The sequence below is a fragment of the Heterodontus francisci genome, chromosome 7 (genome assembly GCF_036365525.1).
Source record: "Heterodontus francisci isolate sHetFra1 chromosome 7, sHetFra1.hap1, whole genome shotgun sequence".
Lineage (NCBI taxonomy): Eukaryota > Metazoa > Chordata > Chondrichthyes > Heterodontiformes > Heterodontidae > Heterodontus > Heterodontus francisci.
Window position 1 is genome coordinate 134,162,427 of NC_090377.1, and position 26,192 is coordinate 134,188,618.

At 43.6% G+C, this 26,192-nt stretch overlaps 1 protein-coding gene across 1 annotated transcript in view; it reads right to left on the minus strand.

Moving 5' to 3' along the window:
- Positions 1 to 26,192, minus strand: part of LOC137372335 (sentrin-specific protease 2-like) — a 115,636-nt gene that overhangs the window by 89,177 nt on the left and 267 nt on the right. The window contains exons 2-6 of the mRNA XM_068036197.1: positions 17,963 to 18,018; positions 16,513 to 16,652; positions 11,530 to 11,605; positions 9,358 to 9,433; positions 6,537 to 6,663 (exon numbers count right to left, since the gene is read on the minus strand). Coding sequence (XP_067892298.1) covers positions 6,537 to 6,663; positions 9,358 to 9,433; positions 11,530 to 11,605; positions 16,513 to 16,652; positions 17,963 to 18,018 — 475 coding nt within the window. The remainder of the gene's footprint in view (positions 1 to 6,536; positions 6,664 to 9,357; positions 9,434 to 11,529; positions 11,606 to 16,512; positions 16,653 to 17,962; positions 18,019 to 26,192) is intronic.

Here is a 26,192-nt window from a genome sequence, read left to right on the forward strand (position 1 = left end):
ATTTTCAGTCCATTAACACCCTATCTGTACCAATGCTTTGTCTTTCAACACACCATTAACAAATTGTTTGCCTTTGCTCCACGACCTTCTGGTCAGCTATTCTGTGACCTTCTCCTTTGTTATCTCTTTACACCTATTTACACCTTCTCCTTTGTTATCACTTGCCCCACCCCCGCTTTACTTGCTTATAACCTTTTACATTTCTAATATTTGCTAGTTCTGAAGAAGGGTCACTGACCTGAAATGTTAACTCTGCTTCTCGCTCCACAGATGCTGCCAGACCTGCTGAGTATTTCCAGCATTTCCTGTTTTTATTTCAGATTTCCAGCATCCGCAGTATTTTGCTTTTATTATACAGAATCCTGAACTTGATAAACAGAGGCATACACTACAAAAGCAAGGAAGTTATGATGAAACACTAGTTCAGCCTCAACTGGAGTATTACGTCCAAATCTGAGCATTGCACTTTAGGAAGGATGTGAAGGCTTTAGAGAGAGTGCAAAAAAGATATATGCGAATGGTTCCAGGGATAAAAGACTTCAGTTACTTGGACAGATTGGAGAAGCTGGGGTTGTTGTCCTTACAAAAGAGGTGGTTGAGAGCAGATTTGACAGAGGTGTTTAAAATCATGAGGGGTCTACAGAGTATATAGAGAAATTGTCAAGAATGAAAGGAGACAGATTTAAGGTGATTGGCAAAAGAACTAGGGCCAACATGAGGAAAAACTTGTTTTTAGGATCTGGAATGCACTGCCTGTGAGGCTGGTGGAGGCCGATTCAATCATAGCCTTCATAAGAGAACTGGATAAACGCCTAAAGAGAAAATAATTGCAGGACAACAGATAAAGGGCAGGAGAGTGGGACTAGCTAAACTGCTGTTGCAGAGAGCCGACACAGACCCGACAGGCTGAATGGCCTCCGACTGTGCTGTAAACATTTTATTATTCTTTGATTCTAAATTCATCACAGTAAGTCAAGTAATAAGGAGAGAGGGTGAGGCCCGGGAGCGGGGCAGTTAGAGAGGGCAAGGCCCAGGAGCAGATGGAACTGCTTCCGAAGCACAAGAGTTCGAAAAAACAGAGGGAAAAAAAAAATCAAAGTGTAGCGTCACAGGAAAGCAGATAAGTGATAGGTTGGTGAGTATTTCTCTTTTTTTCCTCTCAAAACTAGGGCACTGGTCTAAAATAAGAGCCAGGAACTTAAAAATTTCAATTGAGGCAAGTAAAGCAGTAAGTAAAATAATTGAATATTAGCAAAGAGCAGCTTCACTGCTGAGTGTAGATTTCACCAGAGTGCATGTAGGAATTTGGTGAGGTGGCATAAGAGATGCTGCTTAATAAATAAAAAATAAATAAATATAAACAAATTGGGTTAAATTAGGACTGTGGGCCAAGTTACAATAAATACCTAAAGTATATAACTAAATTTAATAAACAGGATTAACTAGATTAAAAACTATAAACAGATAATTGAGCGATATTTCAAAACTTGAATTAGTTAAATAAAATACAACAGAGATAGCAGGGCAGGTGATGTGTTGCAGCATTAACACGTGGGAGCTGCTGGACATCTGTATGATCCACAACAACCACATCAGCAGCACAAGGCTCAGAGTTGATGAGCTGGACTCCAAGCTTCGGACACTGCGATGCATCAGGGAGGGAAAAGTTACCTGGACACTTTGTTCCAGGAGGCTTAAGTTAAACACTTCAGATTTAGTTCATGGTCAGGGACAGGAGGGTGTGACTATGCTTGAGACAAATATGGGGATCCAGAAGGCAGAATTACAGGAACCTCAGTCGTGGCACTGATCCAAAAGGCACGAGATTCTTGTAGCCTGTGTGGATGAGAGTAGGGAATGCAAAGAGAATGCAAACACTCGCCATAACAATGTGATATATGGGGCCGTTCAAGTTGGGCGATTAAAAGAAACGTAGTAGTGGTAGGGGACAAGAAGGTTAGGCGAATAGATACTGTTCTCTGCAGCCAAGAACATGAGTCCCAAAGGCTGTGCTATCTGCCTGGTGCCAGGGTTAAGGACATCTCCTCAGGTCTACAGAGGAGCTTGGGAGGGGAAGGGAAAAGGTCCCATTGCCGTGGGTCACGTGGGTACCAACGACAGAGATAGGACTAAGGAGGAGGTTCTGTTGACGTTGTATGAGCAGCTAGGGGCGAAATTAAAAAGCAGAACCACAAAAAGTAATAATCTCTGGAGTACTACCTAAGCCATGATCAAATTGGCATAGGATCAATAAGATCAGAGAGTTGAATCCATGGCTCAAAGATTGGTGTCAGAGAAACAGGTTTCAATTCATGGGGCACTGGCACCTTTTCAGGGGAAAGAGCTGTTCCATTGTGATGGGCCTCACTTGAATCGCGCTGGGACTAGGACCAGAATAATTAGAGCTGTAGAAAGGGCTTCAAACTAAATAGTAGGTGGGGAGGTAAAGATCAGGGGAAATTTAGTAAGTTGAAGAGAAAGGACAAGGCAATAGCGCAGGGTAGCACTATTGAGAAATGAGATATGACTAATAATCATCAGAGTGTTTAAATTGAGAGACACACAGAATGTTGCGGTACAGAGGGATCTGGGCATCCTTATACATGACACACAAGAGGTTAGCAGGCATGTACAGCAAGTAATTAGGAAGGCAAATGGAATGTTTGCCTTTATTGCAAGAGGGATGGAGCACAAAGTTGGGATGTCTTACTACAAAATGTTAGTGAGCCCACATCTGGAGTATTGCGTACCATTTTGGGCTCTGTATTTAAGGAGGATATACTTGCATTAGCAGTTCAGAGCAGGTCTCTAGGCTGATTCCTGGGATGAAGGGGTTGTCTTATGAGGAAAGGTTGAGCAGGTTGGGCCTATACTTATTGAAGTTTAGAAGAATGAGAGGTAATCTTCTTGAAACAAATATGATACTGAGGGAGCTTGACAAGGTAGATGCTGAGAGAAGGTTTGCCCTCATCAGGGCATCTAGAACAGAGAGGCAGAGTTTCCGAACAAGGGGTCTCCCATTTAAGATAGAGACGAGGAGGAAGTTCTTCTCTCAGAGGGTCATAAATGATTGGAATTCTCTACCCCAGAGAGCTGTGGAGGCTGAGTCATTGAATATATTCAAGGCTAAGATAGACAGATTTTTAATGGCAGAGTAGGCTCAAGAGGCCGTATGGCCTATGCCTAATCCTGTTCCTATTTCTTAAATTCTTATGTTAATAAGTTAGTACTTCTTAAGTAACTTGATAATTGTTAATGATTGCCAATCAATTCCTCTTGCCCAGAAAGTGAACATCTAAAAAAAAGTGTGGAGTCTCATTCCTTCAGGTTGTGAATTTTTGCTGGGGATTTTAAAAATATAAAATTTTAATTTTTTAAATTTCCCTTTCTGTCTCTTTTTTCTGTGGCCACAAAAGAGACTCCAGGATGGTATGTTGCCTCCCTGGTGTTAGGGTCAAGGATATCTCAGAGCGGTTACAGGACATTCTGAAGGGGGAGGGTGAACAACCAGTGGTCGTGGTACACATTGGTACAAACGACACAGGTAAAAAAAAGGATAAGGTCCTAAAAGCAGAATATAGGGAGTTTGGAAGTAAGTTGAAAGATAGGATCTCAAAGGTACTGATCTCAGGATTACTACCAGTGTCAGGTGCTAGTCAGAGTAGAAATAGCAGGATATTTATTTATTTATTTAGAGATACAGCACTGAAACAGGCCCTTTGGCTCACCGAGTCTGTGCCGACCAACAACCACCCATTTACACTAACCCTACAGTAATCCCATATTCCCTACCACCTACCTACACTAGGGGCAATTTATAATGGCCATTGAATACGTGGCTGAAGAGATGGGGAGGGTTTTAGATTCCTGGGACATGAGGACCGGTTCTGGGGGAGTTGGGACCAGTACAAATTGGATGGGTTACACCTGGGCTGAACTGGGACTGATGTCTGAGGGGGAGTATTTGCGAGAGTGGTTGGGGAAAGTTTAAACTAAAATGGCAGGGGGATGGGAACCTTTGCAAGGAGTCAGAGGAGGGGGGATCAAAGACAAGAACAAAAGACAGGAAGGGTAATAAAAAAAAGTGATAGGCAGAGAAATCAAGGGCCAGAATCAAACAGGGCCACAATGAAAAATAGTGGGAAGGGACCAAGTAATGTTAAAAAGACAAGCCTTAAGGCTTTGTGCCTGAACGTGCAGAGCATTTGCAATAAAATGGATGAATTAATCGCGCAAATAGATATAAACGGGTATGATATAATCGGGATTACGGAGACATGGCTGCAAGGTGACCAGGGATGGGAAATGAACATCCAGGGGTATTCAGCATTTAGGAAGGACAGAAAAAAAGCAAAAGGCGGTGGAGTTGTATTGCTAGTTAAAGAGTAAATTAACACAATAGTGAGGAAGGATATTAGCTCAGACGAGGTAGAAACCATATGGGTAGAGCTGAGAAACTCTAAGGGGCAAAAAACGTTAGTGGGGGTTGTATATAGACTCCCAAACTGTAGTGCTGATGTTGGGAATGGCATTAAACAGGAAATTAGAGACGCATGCGATAAAGGAACATCTGTAATTATGGGTGACCTTAATCTGCATATAGATTGGGCAAATCAAATCAGTCACAATACCATAGAGGAGGAATTCTTGGAGTGTATACGGGATGGTTTTCTAGACCAATACGTTGAGGAACCAACTAGAGAACAGACCATCCTAGACTGGGTATTGTAATGAGAGAGGAATAATTGACAATTTAGTTGTGCGAGACCCATTGGGGATGAGCAACCATAATATGACAGAATTCTTCATCAAGATGGAGAGTGACATAGTTGATTCTGAGACAAGGGTCCTGAATCTTAGTAAAGGAAACTACGAAGGTATGAGGCGCGGGTTGGCTATGATGAATTGGGAAACGTTACTTAAAGGGATGGCGGTGGAAAGGCAATGGCAAACATTCAAAGAGCACATGGATGAACTGCAACAATTGTTTATTCCTGTCTGGCGCAAAAGTAAAACGGGAAAGGTAGCCAAACCATGGCTTACAAGGGAAATTAGAGACAGCATTAGATCCAAGGAAGAGGCATATAAACTCGCAAGAAAAAACAACAGACCTGAGGATTGGGAGCAGTTTAGAATTCAGCAAATGAGGATCAAGGGATTGATTAAGAAGGGGAAAATAGAGTACGAGAGCAAGCTTGCTAGGAACATAAAAACTGACTGTAAAAGTTTCTACAGGTATGTGAAGAGAAAAAGATTAGTGAAGACAAATGTAGGTCCCTTACAGTCAGAAACAGGGGAATTTATTATGGAGAACAAAGAAATGGCTGACCAGCTAAATGCATAATTTGGTTCTGTCTTCATGTGTGTAGCTTTGGTCTCCTTATCTGAGGAAGGATGTTCTTGCCTCAGAGGGAGTGCAGCGAAGGTTTACCAGACTGATTCCTGGAATGGCGGGACTGACGTATGAGGAGAGATTGAGTTGGTTAGGATTATATTTGCTGGAGTTCAGAAGAGTGAGGGGGGGGATCTCATAGAAACCTATAAAATTCTAACAGGACTTGACAGGGTAGATGCAGGAAGGATGTTCCCAATGGTGGGGGAGTCCAGAACCAGGGGTCATAGTCTAATGATACAGGGTAAACCTTTCAGGACTGAGATGAGGAGAAATTTCTTCACCTAGAGAGTGGTGAGCCTGTGGAATTCGCGACCACAGAAAGCAGTTGAGGCCAAGACATTGTATGTTTTCAAGAAGGAGTTAGATATAGCTCTTGGGGCGAAAGGGATCAAAGGATAGGGGGGGAAAGCGGGAACAGGTTACTAAGTTGGATGATCAGCCACGATCATAATGAATGGTGGAACAGGCTCGATGAGCCGAATGGCCGACTCCTGCCCCTATTTTATATGCTTCTCTCTTTTCACCCAATCTTACCTTCTTTACTTCTCCTTCTGTACATGATTTGACATTGAATTCACACACTCTAATTCCCCCTCCTTCTTGGTCCTTCCTCTGTTTATTTCTCAATCCTTTAATCTCTTTGGTTAAGATAATTTACTGTCCCAATGTTCAGCGAGGCCTGTTGCCCTCACCACGTTGCTGACTAGCTTCATAAGAGTGGTGGAACACCTCAGTGCAGATCAAAACTGGTAGCTCAGGGGAAGGTAATCATTTACTGAACATCTCCATTCTGTCTGCATCCCTGTGCTACCGTCACTTGCTACTTTGATTCACCATCCTCTGTCCTAGGTCTCCTACACTGTGACGTTACCGACGTCGCCCCTCCCTCACTCCATCTTTTACTTTGTACCATCATCCTTTGTGTCATTTAATCACTTCTGCCTTATACCCTTTGTTCTTTCCTCCCCTCCTGCCTTTCCCTGCCTCTGTACTTGTTTAAAACCTGTTACATCTCAAACTTCTTCTGTTGTGATGAGAGTTCATCAACCAGAAATATTAACTCTGTTTCTCTCTCCACAGATGCTGGCTGATCTGGAGTGCCGCCAGCAATTTCTGTTTTTATTTGAGACTTATTGCTCACCTCGTTCGCAGTGTAGTGGTGGCTTCTGACATTTTTCCTGATAGGTGATGGCGTTGATGGAAGGCTATGGTGCTTTAGAGGAAAAGGCTTCTGCTCACTGGTTTCTCCTGGAAGCTCACAGAATGTTCTGTTAGGAACATATAGTATATGATGAAACACCGTTCTCAATTCACCATTTGCACACTGGAATATAATCCCCCATCCAAGCAGATCAACAAAAGCAGGAAGCACATTTTCCTGCTTCTGACATGTGCCTTTGTAGTCCCAGCAGGATTCCCCGCACCTCCAAATTGTTTGTATACCCCTTTGGAGCAATGCATCCTGAAGTGGCAACAATAGCTCTTTCAATGGCCAAGTTGGGAATGAGAGGATGCAATTGATCGTCCTAAGTCTGTGCTAAGTCCCTAGCCAGGGAACAATTTGGATGCTAGAACTGGCCTCAAAGTGCAGCAGAAGTAAAATCTTTCAAAAGGGAGAAAAAGGACAGTTTGTTTAAAGTGGAAGAACATTTCAGCTTACTTGTTTCCCTTTACATGTTTTATAAAAAAAAGTGAAGAAACAATTCACTTACACCAATGTCATTTGAAATATTGTTTGAGATCCTGAGGGGTCTTGACAGGGTGGATGTGGAAAGGATGTTTCCATTTGTGGGAGAGTCTAGAACTAGGAGTCACTGTTAAAAAAATAAGGGGTCCCCATTTAAGACAGAGATGAAGAGAAATTTTTTCTCTCAGACGGTCCTGACTCTTCGGAACTCTCTTCCTCAAAAGGCGGCGGAAGCAGAGTCTTTGAATATTTTTGAGGCAGAGGTGGATAGATTCTTAATAAGCAAGGGGGCAAAAGGTTATCAGGGGTGGGCAGGAATGTGGAGTTGAGGTTAAAATCAGATCAGCCATGATCTTGTTGAATGGTGCAGCAGGCTCGCAGGGCCAAGTGGCCTACTCTTACTCCTAATTCCTATGTTCACACGTTTGTTTTAAATTCAATTTTCTAAGCTTCAGGGAGCTGCTCATCCACTTCTCTGCTCCATTATGACACTGATGATGGTATTATGACACGTTACAATAGCTCTACTGGCATGAATGGGCCCCGACACTTCACTCTCCCAAGTGCCTATTCGGAGTCACAGGATCCAGGGAAATTGGCTAATCGGGAATCCAGAAATGACTAATTGCATTTTTAATTAGTAAATAAAAACATAGACACTGTTGTTGGGCATGTGATCGCAATGCTAATATCCGGACAGCCATATGCATCTGTACTTTGACCTGTTCGTGTGCTTGTTGGTAAAATGGTAAGATGAAAAGGAGGGCATGTGAGTATTTTTGATCATTGTGAATGATTTAATTCTTTGGTTACTGATTATTAGTTATCTGATAAAATGGTGTGTAATACAGGCAAAAACACCAGATACCAGCACTTTGGAAACACCAGCAACATTGTATGGAGAGGGGAGCTGTCACCCTGGTTAGAGAAATCAGAATAATCACTCCAGATCAGCGAAAAAAAAACAACCCCCAACCAATAATAAGCAGTTCCAACAGCACATGGCTCGGAAAACAACAAGTAGCATCCAACCGCGTTCTGGATGGAGAGCAGGGGCAGGTCTGATGTGTCTCGCTGTGTGAGTCAACATTTTCAGCAGTCAATCTGATGAAGTTTGTTAAATTAAGTATACATACGAATTACATTTATCTGTATTGTGTGTGTAAGGTGTTTCCACTGAAATTAATAAATGTGGCTAAAACAATGTCCACTGTAGCTACATCAGTGTATTGTCAGCAATTTCTATTGGACAACACTGCACAGGAGATACGGAGGAGGAAATTCTTGAAAGTAGATTTTTCTCCCCACATTTTATGTTCCATACACAATGGGAATCATGCCAAATAAAAGCTATTCTTCCAGATGTTCCAACCCCTTTTAAATGTGCAGCTAAGTATTCCATTAAACAGGCTTACCAGTTCTGCCAAGAAAATTCATATATGCTGGTCGAGTTCCTGTGGCATTGCATGTAGGGAGGTTGGAAAGAAGATAATTGGACCAGATTTTGCAGATATGATTCAATCTATTTTAAATTTATGTATTGTGTTGTGAATTCTTATGTCCATACTTATAACAGAAAACAGCCTGTGTAAACTTGTCACACTACAATTAAACCCTCCCTCCAATGCATCCACTGAAGAGAGTGTAATTACAGCAAGATAAAGTTATATAGATAGTTTCTATTATAAATGTGGACAGAGTAATAAATGCTGGAAAAGGTCAAGAGGGAATGCATGCGAGAATGACCCGTTTATTCCTACTTTCTGCTTTCTGCCTGTTAACCAATCCTTAATCCATGCCAGTATATTACCTCCTATCACATGTGCTTTAATTTTGCTAACCAATTTGGGCGGCACAGTGGCGCAGTGGTTAGCACCACAGCCTCACAGCTCCAGCGACCCGGGTTCAATTCTGGGTACTGCCTGTATGGAGTTTGCAAGTTCTCCCTGTGTCTGCGTGGGTTTTCTCCGGGTGCTCCGGTTTCCTCCCACAAGCCAAAAGACTTGCAGGTTGGTAGGTAAATTGGCCATTATAAATTGCCACTAGTATAGGTAGGTGGTAGGGAAATATAGTGACAGGTGGGGATGTGGCAGGAATATGGGATTAGTGTCGGATTAGTATATATGGGTGGTTGATGGTCGGCACAGACTCGGTGGGCTGAAGGGCCTGTTTCAGTGCTGTATCTCTAAACTAAACTAAACCTAAGATTATCACACTACAGATTTAAAGAAACAAGAAATTGGATGGTTTGACATTTATGAGATTATACACTTACCTCTGTTTTATTTTGTCCAATTCATGCCATTTCCTTTCACTTCCGTGATTCCTTCTCCTTGATTCTCGGTCAGCATCTAAGTCAAACAGCAAGAGCCAAAAAGCAATGTGAGCAAGTCCTCTTAGGGCCAGTTTAACCTCATAAGATGCAATTTCAACAGAATTCCATATATTGAGGTGCTTGTTAGATAGCCAAAGATGCACCTGTGGTATGCTAGATTTCCACGCAGAGGATATTGGAGCTCACTAATTTTATTTTCCCTGCAGATTCTCCCTCATTGGTTTTCTGTACATTTCCTGGCAGATCCTCAAGAGTGAAAAAATGTAGAGAACAATATGGACATACAACAAAAAACTCCCCTGATAAGAACAACTCTTCTAAAGAACAATAAGACACAATGGGTCATAATTTACTCCAAAAATAATGCAGATGCGCAGTTAAACATGAAAATATGGAAGTTGCTGTCCGAGATCCACCACTCTTCCAGAAGTTGCTCAAAAATGGCATCTCACCGCCTGGCTTCCTATTCAAATGTATTAAACAGCATGAAGTACCCGCACATCTGCCCTAGATATGGAGTAAACGTGCCATAGAAAGTTAGGGCTAGCCTATTTCAGTCCAAGTTACTTTTTAACAGTGTAACAGGTCTAAAACTATTGCCAATTATCTCTAGAACTGAAAATTAATTTCTACAAGTGTGGAGTCTCACTCTTTCACCAATTTGTTGCTGGGAATATAGAATTTTTTTTTAAACTTTAATCTTTGTTTCTTTTTTCCCTTCACTCTTAATCCAATCTTTCTTTCCCTCTCTTTTATTTTGTTTTCTGTACCTGATTTGACATTAAATTCACTACTCTAACTTGCACTTCCTGGTTCAGACACCACGCTGTTCATTAATCAGATTGAAGGATTGCTGAAAGTAGGTACAGTTGCCTGCTCTGTCACACAGATGCCCTACAGAAGGTGCCGCACCATTTATATCTCTAACTTACAGCAATTTAGAATCATAGAATGGTCCCAGCACACAGGAGGCCATTCAGCCCATCGTGTCCATGCCGGCTCTCTCGAAGAGCAACTCACCTAGTCCCACTCGCCCAACCTTCTCCCTGTAGCCCTCCCAACTTTTTTTGCTTCAGATAATTATCCAATTCTCCTTTGAAAGCCATGACTGCATCTGCCTCCATCACACTCTCAGGCAGTGCATTCTAGATAGTAACCACGCGCTGTGTAAAGGTTTTTCCTCATGTCACCATTGGTTCTTTTGCCCTTCACCTTAAAGTGGTGTTCTCTGGTTCTCGACTCTGATTTTGAAAACCTCCATTAAATCTCCTCTCAATCTTCTTTTCTCCAAGGAGAACAGCCCCAGCTTCTCCAATCTGTCCACATAACTGAAGTTGCTCATCCCTGGACCATATTCATGAATCTTTCCTACACGCTCTCTAATGCCTTCACATCCTTCCTAAAGTGTGGTGCCCAGAACTGGACACAATATTCCAGTTGAGGCCAAACCAGGGTTTTAGACGGATTCAGCATAATCTCCTTGCTTTTGCACTCTATGCCCCTATTTATAAAGCTCAGGATCCCATATGTTTTATGAACTGGTTTCTCAACCCGTCTTGCTATTTTCAATGATTTGTGCACCCCCAGGTCCCTCTGCTCCTGCATCCCCTATAGAATTGTACCCTTTATTTTATATTGCCTCTCCTGAATCACCTCACTGCATTATATTTCATCTGCCATGTGTCCAACTATTCCACTAGCCTAGTCCTCTTGGAAGTTTATCACTATCCTCCTCACAGTTCATAATACTTCCTAGTTTTGTGTCATCCGCAAATTTTGAAATTGTGCCCTGTACACCAAAGTCTAGTTCAATAATATAGATCAAGAAAAGCAATAGTCCTAACACTAACCCCTGGGGAACCTCACTATATACCTTCCTCCAGTCCAAAAACAATCGTTCGCCACTACTCTACTTCCTGTCATTCAGCCAACTTCGCATCCAAGCTGCCATTGGATGAATGGATAGTGATCTCTAGTATGTAATTGTATTAGATTCTAAGCATTTAATATATGAGAGGGGGAGAACGAATTTAAGATAGAAAAAGAGATGGATGGCAGACAGGGTGAAGATCGACACTAATAATTTACCAACCTATCAAAACATGTTCTTACCTAATTTTAAATCTGCTCTTCGTAAAGATTCACCAGAACCGCAAAAACGGAGGTCAGTCAGGGAGGAGGAAAGAATCTTTAAAGAAGGAGATGCATCATTAAAGTTGAATACAAAAAAAAAATCACTATCCATTGTTCTACTGGGCAAATACACATTTTGGATAGTTCCATGCACAACAAAGCACGCTCATTTTTATCCGTTTTCACAACTCGTTCTTTCCTGACACCACAGACCAGAATTTGCTGAAAAAAATAACAACGCATATTATTATTAACATGCAAGTCAACCAGCAACCTATGACGAAGAGATAATCCACGAATTGTGGATCGCCACAAGTTGTTGAACGATTTGCACCACTGAGCCATTAGTCTCACAAAAAAGGTATCTCATCCTTAACTTTTCATGAAGTTCCTGCATATGCACATTAATTGCCCATTAAACTCACCACAAAGAGAGCGGCAAAGTGGGCAGCACAGTGGTTAGCACCGCAGCCTTACAGCTCCAGTGACCCGGGTTGAATTCTGGGTACTGCCTGTGTGGAGTTTGCAAGTCCTCCCTGTGTCTGCGTGGGTTTTCGCCGGGTACTCCGGTTTCCTCCCACCACCAAAAGACTTGCAGGTTGATAGGTAAATTGGCCATTATAAATTGCCCCTAGTATAGGTAGGTGGTAGGAGAATATAGCGACAGGTGGGGATGTGGTAGGAATATGGGATTAGTGTAGGATTTGTATAAATGGGTGGTTGATGGTCGGCACGGACTCGGTGGGCTGAAGGGCCTGTTTCAGTGCTGTATCTCTAAATAAAATAAAAATAAAATAAAAAAAGTTAAGTAGCAATTAATAGGTTAGTTAAGTACCCTTTTAATCTCATGATAATGTTGATGACTGCCAATAAACCTCTCCAGTCCAGAAAATTATTAAAAATGTGGAATTTCATTCCTTCAGGTTGTGAATTGTTGTTGGGAGATTAGAAAAATGTCAATTTTTTAAAAAATTAGTCAACTTTTCCTTTCTGTCTCTATTTTTCTCTTTCTTAATCCAATCATTTTTTTCCCACTCCTTATTTTGTTTTCTGTACCTGAATTGATGTTGAATTCACCCACTCTAATTCACCCTCCTTCTCAGTCCTCCCTCTGTTTATTTCTCAAAACCTTATCCTCATTGGGAACAAGGTACTGAGTTTGGATGATCAGCCATGATCGTATCGAAGGGCCGAATGGCCTACTCCTGCTCCTATTTTCTATGGCTAAGGAGATACGTAGTTTGTACCATTGTTCATTAAGGTCCCAAATGCCCTGTTGCCCTCGCTGTGCCGTTATCAGCTCCGACTTCTAGTAATTTAGATGGCAAAAAGCATTTGAGCTAAAGGGTGCAGGATGATGTCTAACTAACTGGGCATGCCATGAGATGCCCATTCCAGCAAATTCTGGCTGAACTACTTTTTCTTGCACTAAAGTATCACTGGTGCCAGTCAGGGGTACTCTTACACACACCCTCCAGGCAACCACTTTAGAGTTGTTTGGTCTGCTGCCTGTCTCTTCAGTCACAGGTCACATTTGGCTTGGGTGACCAGAGCAGAGCTAGCAATATGGATAATAATTAAGAGTTAAAACTGTCAATAAACAAATTTCAATCATGTATTGTACCCGGTCTGCACTATTAGCTGATCATAGCCAAAGCAGCAATTGGAGACTGCTATCATTCTCTGTGCCTCTGACTTGGGGAGGAGAAAATCAGCAAGGGTGCTCCATAGCTGACTGCTCTCCAGGGACCCCAGATGGAACATGCACATGTATAAACATTGGGTAAGAACAGGATGGGCTCAGCTGAGATACCTTCCATGTTACATTGTCTGCTGCTGGTCACTGTTTTGTCAGCTGACATGTGAAGAACAGCCATTTGGGTGAGGTTCCAGAGAGCTGCAAGTACCCATGGAAGCGTAACCCAAAATAGTTTGCACTTTCAAAAAAGACGACAGTGAGCAAGAGAAGGAAGCGGACTTGCATTTCTATATTGCTTTACATGTCCTCAAGATGACCCAAAATGTTTTATGACCAATTCATTACTCCCCTGCCGCCAAGTGTAGCCATTGTTGTTTTGTAGGCAAATGGCACAGCAAGGTCCCACAAACAGCAAGAGATAAATAATCAAATAATCTGTTTTTGTGGCATTTGTTGAGGGTTAAATACTGATCAGAACACCAGATAACTCCCTTGCTTTGTGAATAAGGCCATGGGAACCTTTATGTCTAACTGTACTGATAGGTGGGTTCTCAGTTTAATGTCTCATTGGAAAGATGGCACCTCTCAGTATGGCAGGTCAGTTCAGATTATCTGCTCAAGTCTCTCGAATGGGACTTGAACCCACAACCTTCAAACTCAGAGGTGAGTATTACCAGCGAAGAAGGAAAAAAAAACAAATCTGCATTATTAATTCAATCTCCCTCTAACATTCCCAAAACAACCATATTAAAATCAGAACACCAAGCAGTTAAACTATCATAACACATTTAGTACAAACAATAAGTTTTACTTATATTTTTTAAAAAATCACGATTTTGAAAGCTGTATGTGGAAATGTTAAGTGTTTGCATTCCAATTGTAAGAGTCTTTATTAAGTAAAGACTGGGGCATGTACTTAAAGCATGTAGCTGCATTGTCCATTAAATTTGTAATTTCTGAGTATTCTTTCTCACCTTGTGAGTGCAGTAACTCAATGCTGGAGTATAGTTTCTTGGGCACTGGCAGCCCTCCAATACCTGGAATCAAAGACTTGTACAACAGAGGAAGCCATATGGTTCATGGTGCCTCTTTAATAGAGCTGTCCAATTAGTCCCACTTCCCTACTCATTCCCTATAGCACTGCAATTTTCTCCTTTTCAAGTATTTATCCAAGTCCCTTTCAAAAATTACGATTGAGTCTGCTTCCACCACTCTTCCAGGCCAGAAAGTCTATTGACACCACTGTATTAACAATGAGACGGAGGCAGGATGGACATATGGCAGGATTTACAGCAAACAGTCTATTTTACCACAAACAACGTTGAGGAACATAGGAACAGGAGCTGAGCAGAATCTGTTTAATCAGTGCATTACACCAAACAATCTACTAAAAAGGAATGCCTACAAACTAGAACAAAACTCATAACCGAAACTATAGCAACATGTCCCGATAAAAGCAGCCTGATTTCTACAGCAAAATGCAGTGAGTGGAAGATAGTTACATCAATCCCAGTAACTTTCAGCAGTGATTGGCGGGAAAATTACCCAATCAGCTCCATTCTTGTTGGAAATAGTGGCACCACTATATGCAGCCTCCCATGTAGTGTATGCCAGATCATAACAACTCTCTGTACAAAAAAAAATTCTTATCTCCCCTCTGGTTCTTTTGCCAATTATCTTAAATCTGTGTCCTCTGGTTACCGACCCTCCTGCCACTCGAAACAGTTTCTATCTAGTTTATCAAAATTCCTCATAATTTGAAGGCCTCTAATAAGTCTACCCTTAAGTTTTTCTTCTCTAAGGAGAACAATCCACCTTCTCCAGTCTCTCCACCCAACTCCTAACCCAGTAATTTATAAAGGATTAGAGTAACTTCAATGTTTTTGTGCTCTATTCCTCTACTTATAAAGCCCAGGATCTCGCATCTTTTTTTAAGCAACCTTATCAACTTGTCCCACCATCCTCAAAGATCTGTATATGTGAAGCTCCAGGTCTCCTTGTTCCTATATTGCCTCTTGTTATTCTTCCTCACACTTCTTCAGATTAAACTGCATCGGTCATGAGACTGACCATTTCTTAGTGTGTGAGCCCAAAAGGTGAATTTTCAGTCAATGTCAATGTGGCCAATATGCAAGCATTCGCACTTTCCAGCTGGGGGGCTGATTGGATAGTGATTAGAGTAGGAACCTGAGCAGATTGTTCCCACTATGGCAAATTGAAGCACCTCAACTGCTATCCCAACTGAGAAAGGAAATTGGGTATAGAGCAGGAATCAAACCTTGGCTTGGACCTTTCTGTACACAGAAATTGAACCTGCAATCTTTAGCTTTATGGCTCAGTTACGTGCTGCCTTTCAAGTGGGCCAACAGAAGGAACAATTTGCACAGTTCAGATCTAATCACAAAATGTGACTCATAAAACTATATGACACGCTTCTACACACACATGCCGTGTTGATCATAAATTTAATACTGTGTTTTTAACTAACAATCGAAACCCATATTTGTACTACAAAACAATACAGCTATTCTCAGTCTCAATCCAGACAGACATGAATATTGCCACTGTACAAGGGTGAATCAAAACTTCTGTTCACCCCCCTGCCCCCACATCCAAAATAATCTCTCCTAAGTTTGCAACGCAAAGCCCACGAAAAATGGGAAGATGCAGCAGAATAAATCAGATGCATGAGGGCAGGCCATTAGCAAAGACTGCTCATTCCCTCTCCACAGCGATGCAAAAAAAAAGGAAGTAGCAAGCCAACATGAAAAGAGAACTGGGGAACATCAGCAGGTTACAGGCACAGCCATTGGAACACCTCGGAAATTAAATGGCCGAGACTCTCACTTATCAACCAGATCCCCACAGACAGACTGGATTCACAAAAAAACTGCAGGAAAAAACATTTGAAATAATGCTGCACGAATCATTCATTTAGACTTCTCTCACACAACCCTATCTCGATTTGACAGCAACATGCTGAAGTAACACAGAGCAGAGGGACCCACCCCCTTGCAGTGTGTGTGGAGTAGCTGTACTGCAGAGATACAGCAGCCCTTTGCAGTGTGCTGGTCTGGCACAGAGTAACAACAGCTCCCAGGAATCTCCGTCACAGATCTGCTTCACACCATTAGGGGCAATATTTACACCTTCAAAATTACACTTGTACCAATAAGCAAACAATGCAATGGAAATTATCACCCAGTTAGCACCTTTGTCTGATTATTTCCTTAAGCTTAGACTTGACTAATGAAAGCACTGACCTGTTTCAATGGTTGGGCTGACTTCCTCTGCACGGTGGAATTGGAATCTACTTGCATGACTTTGTAACCAAATGGCGACACTGACTTTACGTAGCTGACAAATCCTGATATAGACTTCTTAACTATATTCACAAAGTCATCTGGAACACAAAGAACAATTTATTTTCTTCTGGGTAATTTCATTTTGCTCCATTTTCCCTTTCCGATTGTCTCCTCGATGACATTTGGCTGGAGAGATAGGCTGAAGGCCTACTGCTAATCTCTCTGTGCAGCTAGTTGCGAGGAGGTGTGTGACAGCAGCCTGGAGCCACTTTCCTTGTGGTGAAGTGCCAAATCAGCTCAGCACCTTCCCCAGACTGGGCGCATAACTAACCATGTGGACAATTACACCCTACCATTTTATAGCCCAGCATACAGGGGCTCCTATCTGCTGTACCACCAAGTTATTCTCACTTTCTGTAATATCTTTTGGATGCCTCACTGAGATGGTCTTTATATCATCTAGCAGTTTCATGCTATTCTAATTTGCAGTCTTGTGGTTATTAAAACCAGAGGACAAATTTGAGATTTGAAATATCAATATTGTACCCCAGCATTACACAGTAACAGAACTGTACCCACAAGTACTGTACCCATGTTATACAGTGACAGACCTGTCTGTACCAGTACGGTACCGTCGTATAATACAGTTCAAAATGCTCTGTCCAAACATATCATAAGTTTTGAAGTTAAAATCAAGCACAGTTATCCCTGGTCTGCCAAGCTCCATGTCCTCCATCAAACTAATTTCCAGATTCTCATCCTCAGCTTCTTACACGCTATAAACCTCCGTAATCTCCTCCAACCTTGTATGTCCACAGTTACCCTCTTATAATTTGACACCACTGGCAGATGAACTGTGCCCTGAGCTCTTTGGAATTTCTTTCAGAAACATTTGTTTGTTCTCAATGCTTTCAAATGCCCTTTTCTATTTTATTGTGATGCTTTCTTCAAGTTTTCTGTCCCCCACTCTGTGTTCATTTTTCCTTCCCATCTGGTAAGATGTCTATTTTTAAAAATTGGAACGCTACAGAAAACCAAGTTGTTGTTGTGATCCACTTCAGATAACTTCCTTCCAACTTATGGTGCATTGCCAAAGCAACTCCACAAGGAACAGGAAGGATCCCTGGGCAAGGCTGCTGTTAACAATGACTAAAAGACCCTGGGCATGTCTCTGTTTTGTGGTGATCCATCATTTTTCCTGATTTTCTTCTCCAGACTCTCCTACCCTCTGCTCTGCATTGGTGGAAGCTTGGGAAATCCAACCCAAGTCTTGATGGTGAGACATCAATACTCAACATTTACCACAAGGAAAGGCAAGTAGGCAAACTCTTAAGAACATGTTCTGGAATTGTCATGCAATACCTTCTGTTCAACTGGAACATGTTATCCTGTAAAAACTTGAACTTACCCAGCCTTCGCCTCTTTACTGATATCCATTCGATTTCATCATTAGAAGCCTGTACACTAGGGCAAAAAAGACCAAAATGATATGAATGCCTGTGAATGCAGGGTGTCTTTCCACTGGGAAAACTTCTGCTTTTTAAAGAATCATGCTCTCAGTGAAAACATATTAGGCAAACGTTTAATTTTTCCTCAGCGCTGTGGTGCTCAAACCCTCCTGCTATCCTGTTAAAGGGGGAGCCAGTAGCAAGGAGCAAGACAATCTTGATAACATTTGCCGATGGGATTCATTTGCATCACTGAGTCAAGCGTTTGTATACAAAGAATTTCTACCAAAACATTTTGAGAATATATTAGGTTTCCCTTCCAGAAATCCTACTGTGACTGATCATTATAGATGTTGGGTTCCTGGGATCATATCAGCAATTTCCAATTATAAAGTGCTCAGAAAACCAGTCGTCTTGTTGGTGTTCAAGTTCACAGCACAGTCCACAAGAGTTTACTGCAGCATTGTATTATGCATATATTACAACAACATCCATGTATATACCACTTTAACATCACAAGGTGCTTCACAGGAGTGTTATCAATCAAAATCTGACATTCTGTAGAGGGAAGGCAGTGAGCCAAAAGTTGTGGTATATAATGGTACCAACAACATAGAGAGGACAAGTATTGAAGTCTAATGGTTAGATTTTCAGGAGCTAGGGAGGAAGTTAAAAAGTAGGACCTCAAAGGTAGTAACCTCTAGATTACTCTCAGTGCCATGCACCAGCAAAAGTAGAAATGGGAAGATAGGGAGGATCAATGCGTGGCTTGAGGCATGGTGCAGGATTGAGGGCTTCAGATTCTTGGGGCATTGGGACCAGTTCTGGGGCAGAAGGCACCTATTCACAAGGGACGGGTTGCATTTCAACAGGACTGGAATGAAAGTCCTCACGGGGAGGGTTTAAACTAAAGTGGCAGGGGGATAGGCACCAGCTTATAGAAATAGAAAAGAGGATTAAAGAGCAGAAAGTGAGTGTTGGATAGTACTCGAGAAAGAAGTACTAACATATTAGATAGCAGCAGACAAAGAAGGACTACGAGGAATGTCTCAGCCCGGGTTTCGGAGCTGGAGCATCCACGAGGCGGAGAGCATCATGGATAGGCTGTATAGAGAGGTGGTCACACAGCAGGCTCAGACCCCACAGGCAGGAGGGGAATGGGTGACCACCAGGCAGAGCAAGAGGACTAGGCAGGCAGTTCAGGAATCTCCTGTGGCTATTCCCCTACAAAAAAGATATACTGCTTTGGATACTGTTGGGGGGAATGGCCTCTCAGGGGAAAGCAGCAACAGCCCAATTCGTTGCACCACGGTTAGCTCTGCTGCACAGGGGAGGAGTGATCTTTAAGCAGGATATGTTTCAGGTACAGGCTAGGTACATTCCAACAAAGGTAAGGGAACCAAAGCCAGGGCTTCTTGGATGACAAGGGAGATAGAGAATGAAACCAAATAAAAGGTATAGGATGTATATCAGATGAATACTTCAAGCAGGAACCAGGCCAAGTACAATAAGTTGAGAGGGCAAGTGAAGAGGAAAATAAAACTGGTAAAGAGAGAATATGAGAATAGAATGGCAATTAACACACAAGGTCTCCCAAAAATTTTGTACCAGCATGTAAATAGTATGCAAGTAGTAAGAGCTGGGTGTGGCCTATTACGGACAAAAAAAGGTGATCTATGCTTAGAGGTGCAGGGCAAGGCTAGAAAAGGTCATGAGTATTTGTATCGGTGTTAACTAAGGAAGACAATGCTGCAAAATATTGGTACAGGCGGAGATGGTAGAGACAATGGATGGGGTGAACATTGTTAGGCAAGATTTACTGGAAAGGCTGGCTATGCTTAGAGTGTAAAAGCCGCCTAGTCTGGATGGCTTGCATTCTTGGTTGCTGGAGTGGAAGAAAGTCATCCTCGTTCCCGAGGACTGCCTAAAAAGAGATTATTAAAGGAGGTAGTCATAGAGAGATACAGCACTGAAACAGGCCCTTCAGCCCACCAAGTCTGTGCTGACCAACAACCACCCATTTATACTAATCCTACATTAATCCCATATTCCCTTACATCCTTCCCTCAATTCTCCTACCACGTACCTACACTAAGGGCAATTTACAATAGCCAATTTACCTATCAACCTGCAAGTCTTTGGCTGTGGGAGGAAACCAGAGCACCCGGCAGAAACAGGGAGAACTTGCAAACTCCGCACAGGCAGTACCCAGAACTGAACCCGGGTCGCTGCGCCACTGTGCTGGTAGGAATGGAGATAGTGGAAGGGCTTGACATAATCTTTCAATCTTTCCTAGATGTGGAAGGATGGAGAGTGGCAACTGTGACGCCCTTACTCAAGGAAGGATGCAAGGTCAGTCCTCGTAACTACAAGCCTGTCAGTTTAACATCAGTGGTGGGTAAGGTTTTAGCAACAATAATCAGGGAAAAAAATCAACAAGCATTTGGAGAGGTTTGAGTTAATCGAGAGCAAGCACAGATTTGTAAAAGGATTGTGTTTTACTAATCTAATTGAATTTTTTGATGAAGTAGCAGAGAAAGTTGATGAAGGGAATGCAATGGATGTTGTGCATATGGTTTTGAGAAAGCTTTTGACAAAGTACATATAAAAGGCTGATTAATAAAATTGACCTCATGGAATGGGATGGGGGTGGGGGGGTTCAGTGTCAGCTTGGATAAAAAATTGGCTTAAGGACAGAAAATAGAGAGCCGTGGTAAATGGTTATTTTTCAGACTGGAGGATGGTAGACAGTGATGTTCCCAAGGGTCAGTACCAGGACCACTGCTTGCTTTGATATTATAAGGACTTGGATAATGGAAGACAGAGCAAAATTTCAAAATTTGCCTATACCAAACTTGGAACTGTTGCAGCGAGGATGATATTAATCAAATGCAGCAGGATACAGATACACTAGCAGAATGGGCAGACAAGTGGCAGTTCAAATTTAATATAAACTGTGAGGCGATGCATCTTGGCAGAAGGGATAGGGACAGTCAAGACAGACTAAATGGCACAGTTCTAATGAGTGTACAAGAGCAATGGGATCTGTGAATTCATGTGCATAGATCTTTGAATGGTTAGCAAAGCATATGGGACCACGGACTTCATAAATAGAGGTATTGAGTACAAAAGCAGGGAAGTTATGCTGAACCTTAATCAAGCTCCGGTTAGGCCACAGCTGGAGTACTGCGTCCAGTTCCAATCACCACACTTTAGGAAAGATGTGAAGGTCCTTGAGAGGGTGCAGAGAAGATTTACAAGAATGGTTCCAGAGATGAGGGAATTTAGCTACAAGGTTAGTTGGAGAAGCTGCAGTTGTTGTCCTTGGAGCAAAGGAGATTGAGGGGAGATTTGATAGAAGCGGATGAGATTATGAAAACTACACCTTCTTCTGGCAGGGTAGGGATCCTGAAGAACCAAGACAGTATGGAGTGGGCTTCGCCATCAGAAACTCGATGCTCAGCATGACAGAGCCACCTTCCAATGGCTCAGAACACATATTGTCCATCCGACTACTCACCGCCTCTGGTCCAGTACACCTACTCAGAATCTATGCTCCAACACTCTGCTCCCCACCTGAAGCTAAAGACCAGTTCTATGAGAAACTCCATAATATCATTAGTAGCATCCCCAATACCGAACATCTGTCCCTGCTGGGGGACTTTAATGCCAGGGTTGGGGCCGACCATGACTCATTGCCCTTCTGCCTTGGGCGCTATGGCACTGGAAGGATGAATGAGAATGGACAGAGACTGCATCACACGCAGCTTCCACAGTGTGGACTGCGACACCGACCACTTCCTGGTGTGCAGCAAGGTTGGACTCAAACCAAAGAAGCTGCATCACGCCAAGCAGAAGGGCCAACCACGCATCAACACGAGCAGAGTTTCTTATCCACAGCTGTTACAAAAATTTCTAAATTCACTTGAAAAAGCCCTTCAAAACACTCCCACAGGGGATGCAGAGACCAAGTGGGCCCACATCAGAGACGCCATCTATGAGTCAGCTATGATCACCTATGGCAAACGTGTGAAGAGCTGGAACCTGTCATAGCCGCTAAGCGCATTGCACTGCTGACAAGAAAGCCCCCAGCGAGTTAACATCCTTAGCACTTAAAGCAGCCAGAAGCACTGCACAAAGAACAGCCAGGCGCTGCACAAATGACTACTGGCAACACCTATGCAGTCATATTCAGCTGGTCTCAGACACCGGGAACATCAGAGGAATGTATGATGGCATTAAGAGAGCTTTTGGGCCAACCATCAAAAAGATCGCCCCCCCTCAAGTCTAAAATCAGGGGACACAATCACTGACCAACGCAAGCAAATGGACCGCTGGGTTGAGCACTACCTGGAACTGTACTGCAGGGAAAATGTTGTCACTGAGACCACCCTCAATGCAACCCAGTCTCTGCCAGTCATGGATGAGCTGGACGTACAGCCAACAAAATCGGAACTCAGTGATGCCATTGATTCTCTAACCAGCGGAAAAGCCCCTGGGAAGGACAGCATTACCCCTGAAATAATCAAGAGTGCCAAGCCTGCTATACTCTCAGCACTCTACGAACTGCTTTGCCTGTGCTGGGACAAGGGAGCAGTACCACAGGACATGCGCGATGCCAATACATTACCCTCTATAAAAACAAAGGTGATCGCGGTGACTGCAACAACTACCGTGGAATCTCCCTGCTCAGCATAGTGGGGAAAGTCTTTGCTCAAGTCGCTTTAAACAGGCTCCAGAAGCTGGCCGAGCAAGTCTACCCTGAGGCACAGTGTGGCCTTCGAGCAGAGAGATCGACCATTGACATGCTGTTCTCCCTTCGTCAGCTACAGGAGAAATGCCGCGGCATTTATGGGCGGCACAGTGGTGCAGTGGTTAGCACCACAGCCTCACAGCTCCAGCGACCCGGGTTCAATTCTGGGTACTGCCTGTGTGGAGCTTGCAAGTTCTCCCTGTGTCTGCGTGGGTTTTTGCCGGGTGCTCCGGTTTCCTCCCACAGCCAAAAGACTTGCAGGTTGATAGGTAAATTGGCAATTATAAAAAAAATTGCCCCTAGTATAGGTAGGTGGTAGGGGAATATGAGAACAGGTGGGGATGTGGTAGGAATACAGGATTAGTGTAGGATTAGTATAAACGGGTGGTTGATGGTCGGCACAGACTCGGTGGGCCGAAGGGCCTGTTTCAGTGCTGTATATCTACATCTAAAAAAAAATCTAAACAGATGCCCCCTCTACGTTGCCTTCATTGATCTCACCAAAGCCTTTGCCCTCGTCAGCAGACATGATCTCTTCAGACTACTAGAAAAGATCAGATGTCCACCAAAGCTACTAAGTATCATCACCTCATTCCATGACAATATGAAAGGCACAATTCAACATAGCGAAGCCTCATCAGACCCCTTTCCTATCCTGAGTGGCGTGAAACAGGGATGTTTAGTTTTAGTTTAGTTTAGTTTAGAGATACAGCACTGAAACAGGCCCTTCGGCCCGAGTCTGTGCCGACCATCAACCACCCATTTATACTAATCCTACACTAATTCCATATTCCTACCACATCCCCACCTGTCCCTATATTTCCCTACCACCTACCTATACTAGGGGCAATTGCTAATGGCCAATTTACCTATCAACCTGCAAGTCTTTGGCATGTGGGAGGAAACCGGAGCACCTGGAGGAAACCCACGCAAACACAGGGAGAACTTGCAAACTCCACACAGGCAGTACCCAGAATTGAACCCGGGTCACTGGAGCTCTGAGGCTGCGGTGCTAACCACTGCGCCACTGTGCCGCAGTGTTCTCACACCCACACTGTTTGGGATTTTCTTCTCCTTGCTGCTCTCACATGCGTTCAAGTCTTCAAAGAAGGAATTTTCCTCCACACAAGATCAGGGGGCAGGTTGTTCAACCTTGCCCATCTAACAGCAAAGACCAAAGTACGGAAAGTCCTCATCAGGGAACTCCTCTTTGCTGACGATGCTGCAGTAACATCTCACACTGAAGAGTGTCTGCAGAGTCTCATCGACAGGTTTGCGGCTGCCTGCAACGAATTTGGCCTAACTATTAGCCTCAAGAAAACGAACATCATGGGACAGGACATCAGAAATGCTCCATCCATCAATATCGGCGACCACACTCTGGAAGTGGTTCAAGAGTTCACCTACCTAGGCTCAACTATCACCAGTAACCTGTCTCTCGATGCAGAAATCAACAAGCACATGGTAAAGGCTTCCACTGCTATGGCCAGACTGGCCAAGAGAGTGTGGGAAAATGGCGCACTGACACGGAACACAAAAGTCCGAGTGTATCGAGCCTGTGTTCTCAGTACCTTGCTCGACGGCAGCGAGGCCTGGACAACGTATGTCAGCCAAGAGCGACGTCTCAATTCAATCCATCTTCGCTGCCTCTGGAGAATCCTTGGCATCAGGTGGCAGGACCGTATCTCCAACACAGAAGTCCTCGAGGCGGCCAACATCTCCAGCTTGTGCACTCTACTGAGCCAGCGGCGCTTGAGATGGCTTGGCCATGTGAGCCGCAAGGAAGATGGCAGGATCCCCAAGGATACATTGTACAGCGAGCTCTCCACTGGTATCAGACCCACTGGCCGTCCATGTCTCCGCTTTAAAGACGTCTGCAAACGCAACATGAAGTCCTGTGACATTGATCACAAGTCACGGGAGTCAGTTGCCAGCGATCGCCAGAGCTGGTGGGCAGCCATAAAGGCGGGGCTAAAGTGTGGCGAGTCGAAGAGACTTAGCAGTTGGCAGGAAAAAAGACAGAAGCGGGGGGAGAGCCAACTGCGTAACAGCCCGAACAACCAATTTTATCTGCAGCACCTGTGGAAAAGTCTGTCACTCTAGAATTGGCCTTTATAGTCACTCCAGGCCCTGCTCCACAAACCACTGACCACCTCCAGGCGCTTACCCATTGTCTCCCGAGACAAGGAGGCCAAAGAAGAAGGACATAAGGTGGACAAAAGGAAAGCTGTTCACATTAGCTGATGGTACATTGACCAGGGGACACAGATTTAAGGTTTTGGGCAAGAGATGCAGGGGGGAAGTGAGGAATAACATTCTTTATGCAGCGTCTGGTACTGTAACTCCCTGCCTATGAGGGTGGTGGAAGTGGAAACGATGATGATTTCAAAAGGAAATTGGATGGGCACTTGTGCGAAATAAACTTGTAGGGCTATGGGGATACAGCAGGAGAATGGGACTGACTGGATTGCTCTAAAGAACTGATGTAGACTCGAAGGGCCAAATGGCCTCCTTCTGTGTTGTAATGACTCTATGAGCAAATCGCCTAAGTAGATATTAAGATTGGTGACCAAAAGCTTGGACAATGAGGTATTATTTAAACAATGTCTTAAAGGAGGAGAGAGAAAGGCATTGAGGGTTAGGGAGGGAATTGCAGCACTTCGGACCCAGGCAGCTGAAGGCACTGCCGCCAATGGTGGCACAATTAAAATCCGTGATGTGCAAAAGGCCAGAATTGGAGCAGTATAGATATCTCAGAGTTGTAGGAGGTTACAGGAGGGCAGAGCAAGGCCATAGAAGGATTTGAAAACAAAGATGAGAAATTTTTAAATTGAAGCCTCGGTGGACCAAGGGCCAGTATGTCAGCAAACACAGGGATGACGGATGAACAGGACCTGGTGTGAGTTAGGACATGGGCAGCAATTTATGAAGGGTAGAACGTAGGAGGCCAGCCAAGAGTGTACTGCAACAGTTGAGGCGGCGCAGTGGTTAGCACCGCAGCCTCACAGCTCCAGGGACCCGGGTTCGATTCTGGGTACTGCCTGTGCAGAGTTTGCAAGTTCTCCCCGTGTCTGCGTGGGTTTTCGCCGGGTGCTCCGGTTTCCTCCCACATCCAAAAGACTTGCAGGTGATGGGTAAATTGGCCGTTGTAAATTGCCGCTAGTGTAGGGAGGTGATAGGGAATATGGGATTACTGTAGGGTTGGTATAAATGGGTGGTTGTTGGTCGGCACAGACTCGGTGGGCCGAAGGGCCTGTTTCAGTGCTGTATCTCTAAATAAAAGAAAAGCATGGACGAGGGTTTCAGCAGCAGATGAGCTGAGGCAGGAGTTGGTGGGAGATCTGGGTTAGAGATGACTATCAGTGTTGGTAGTTAAGGGGCCCTGGATTTACATGTTATTAGTAGTTAATAAGAGGCGGATCCAGGTTACAAACGTG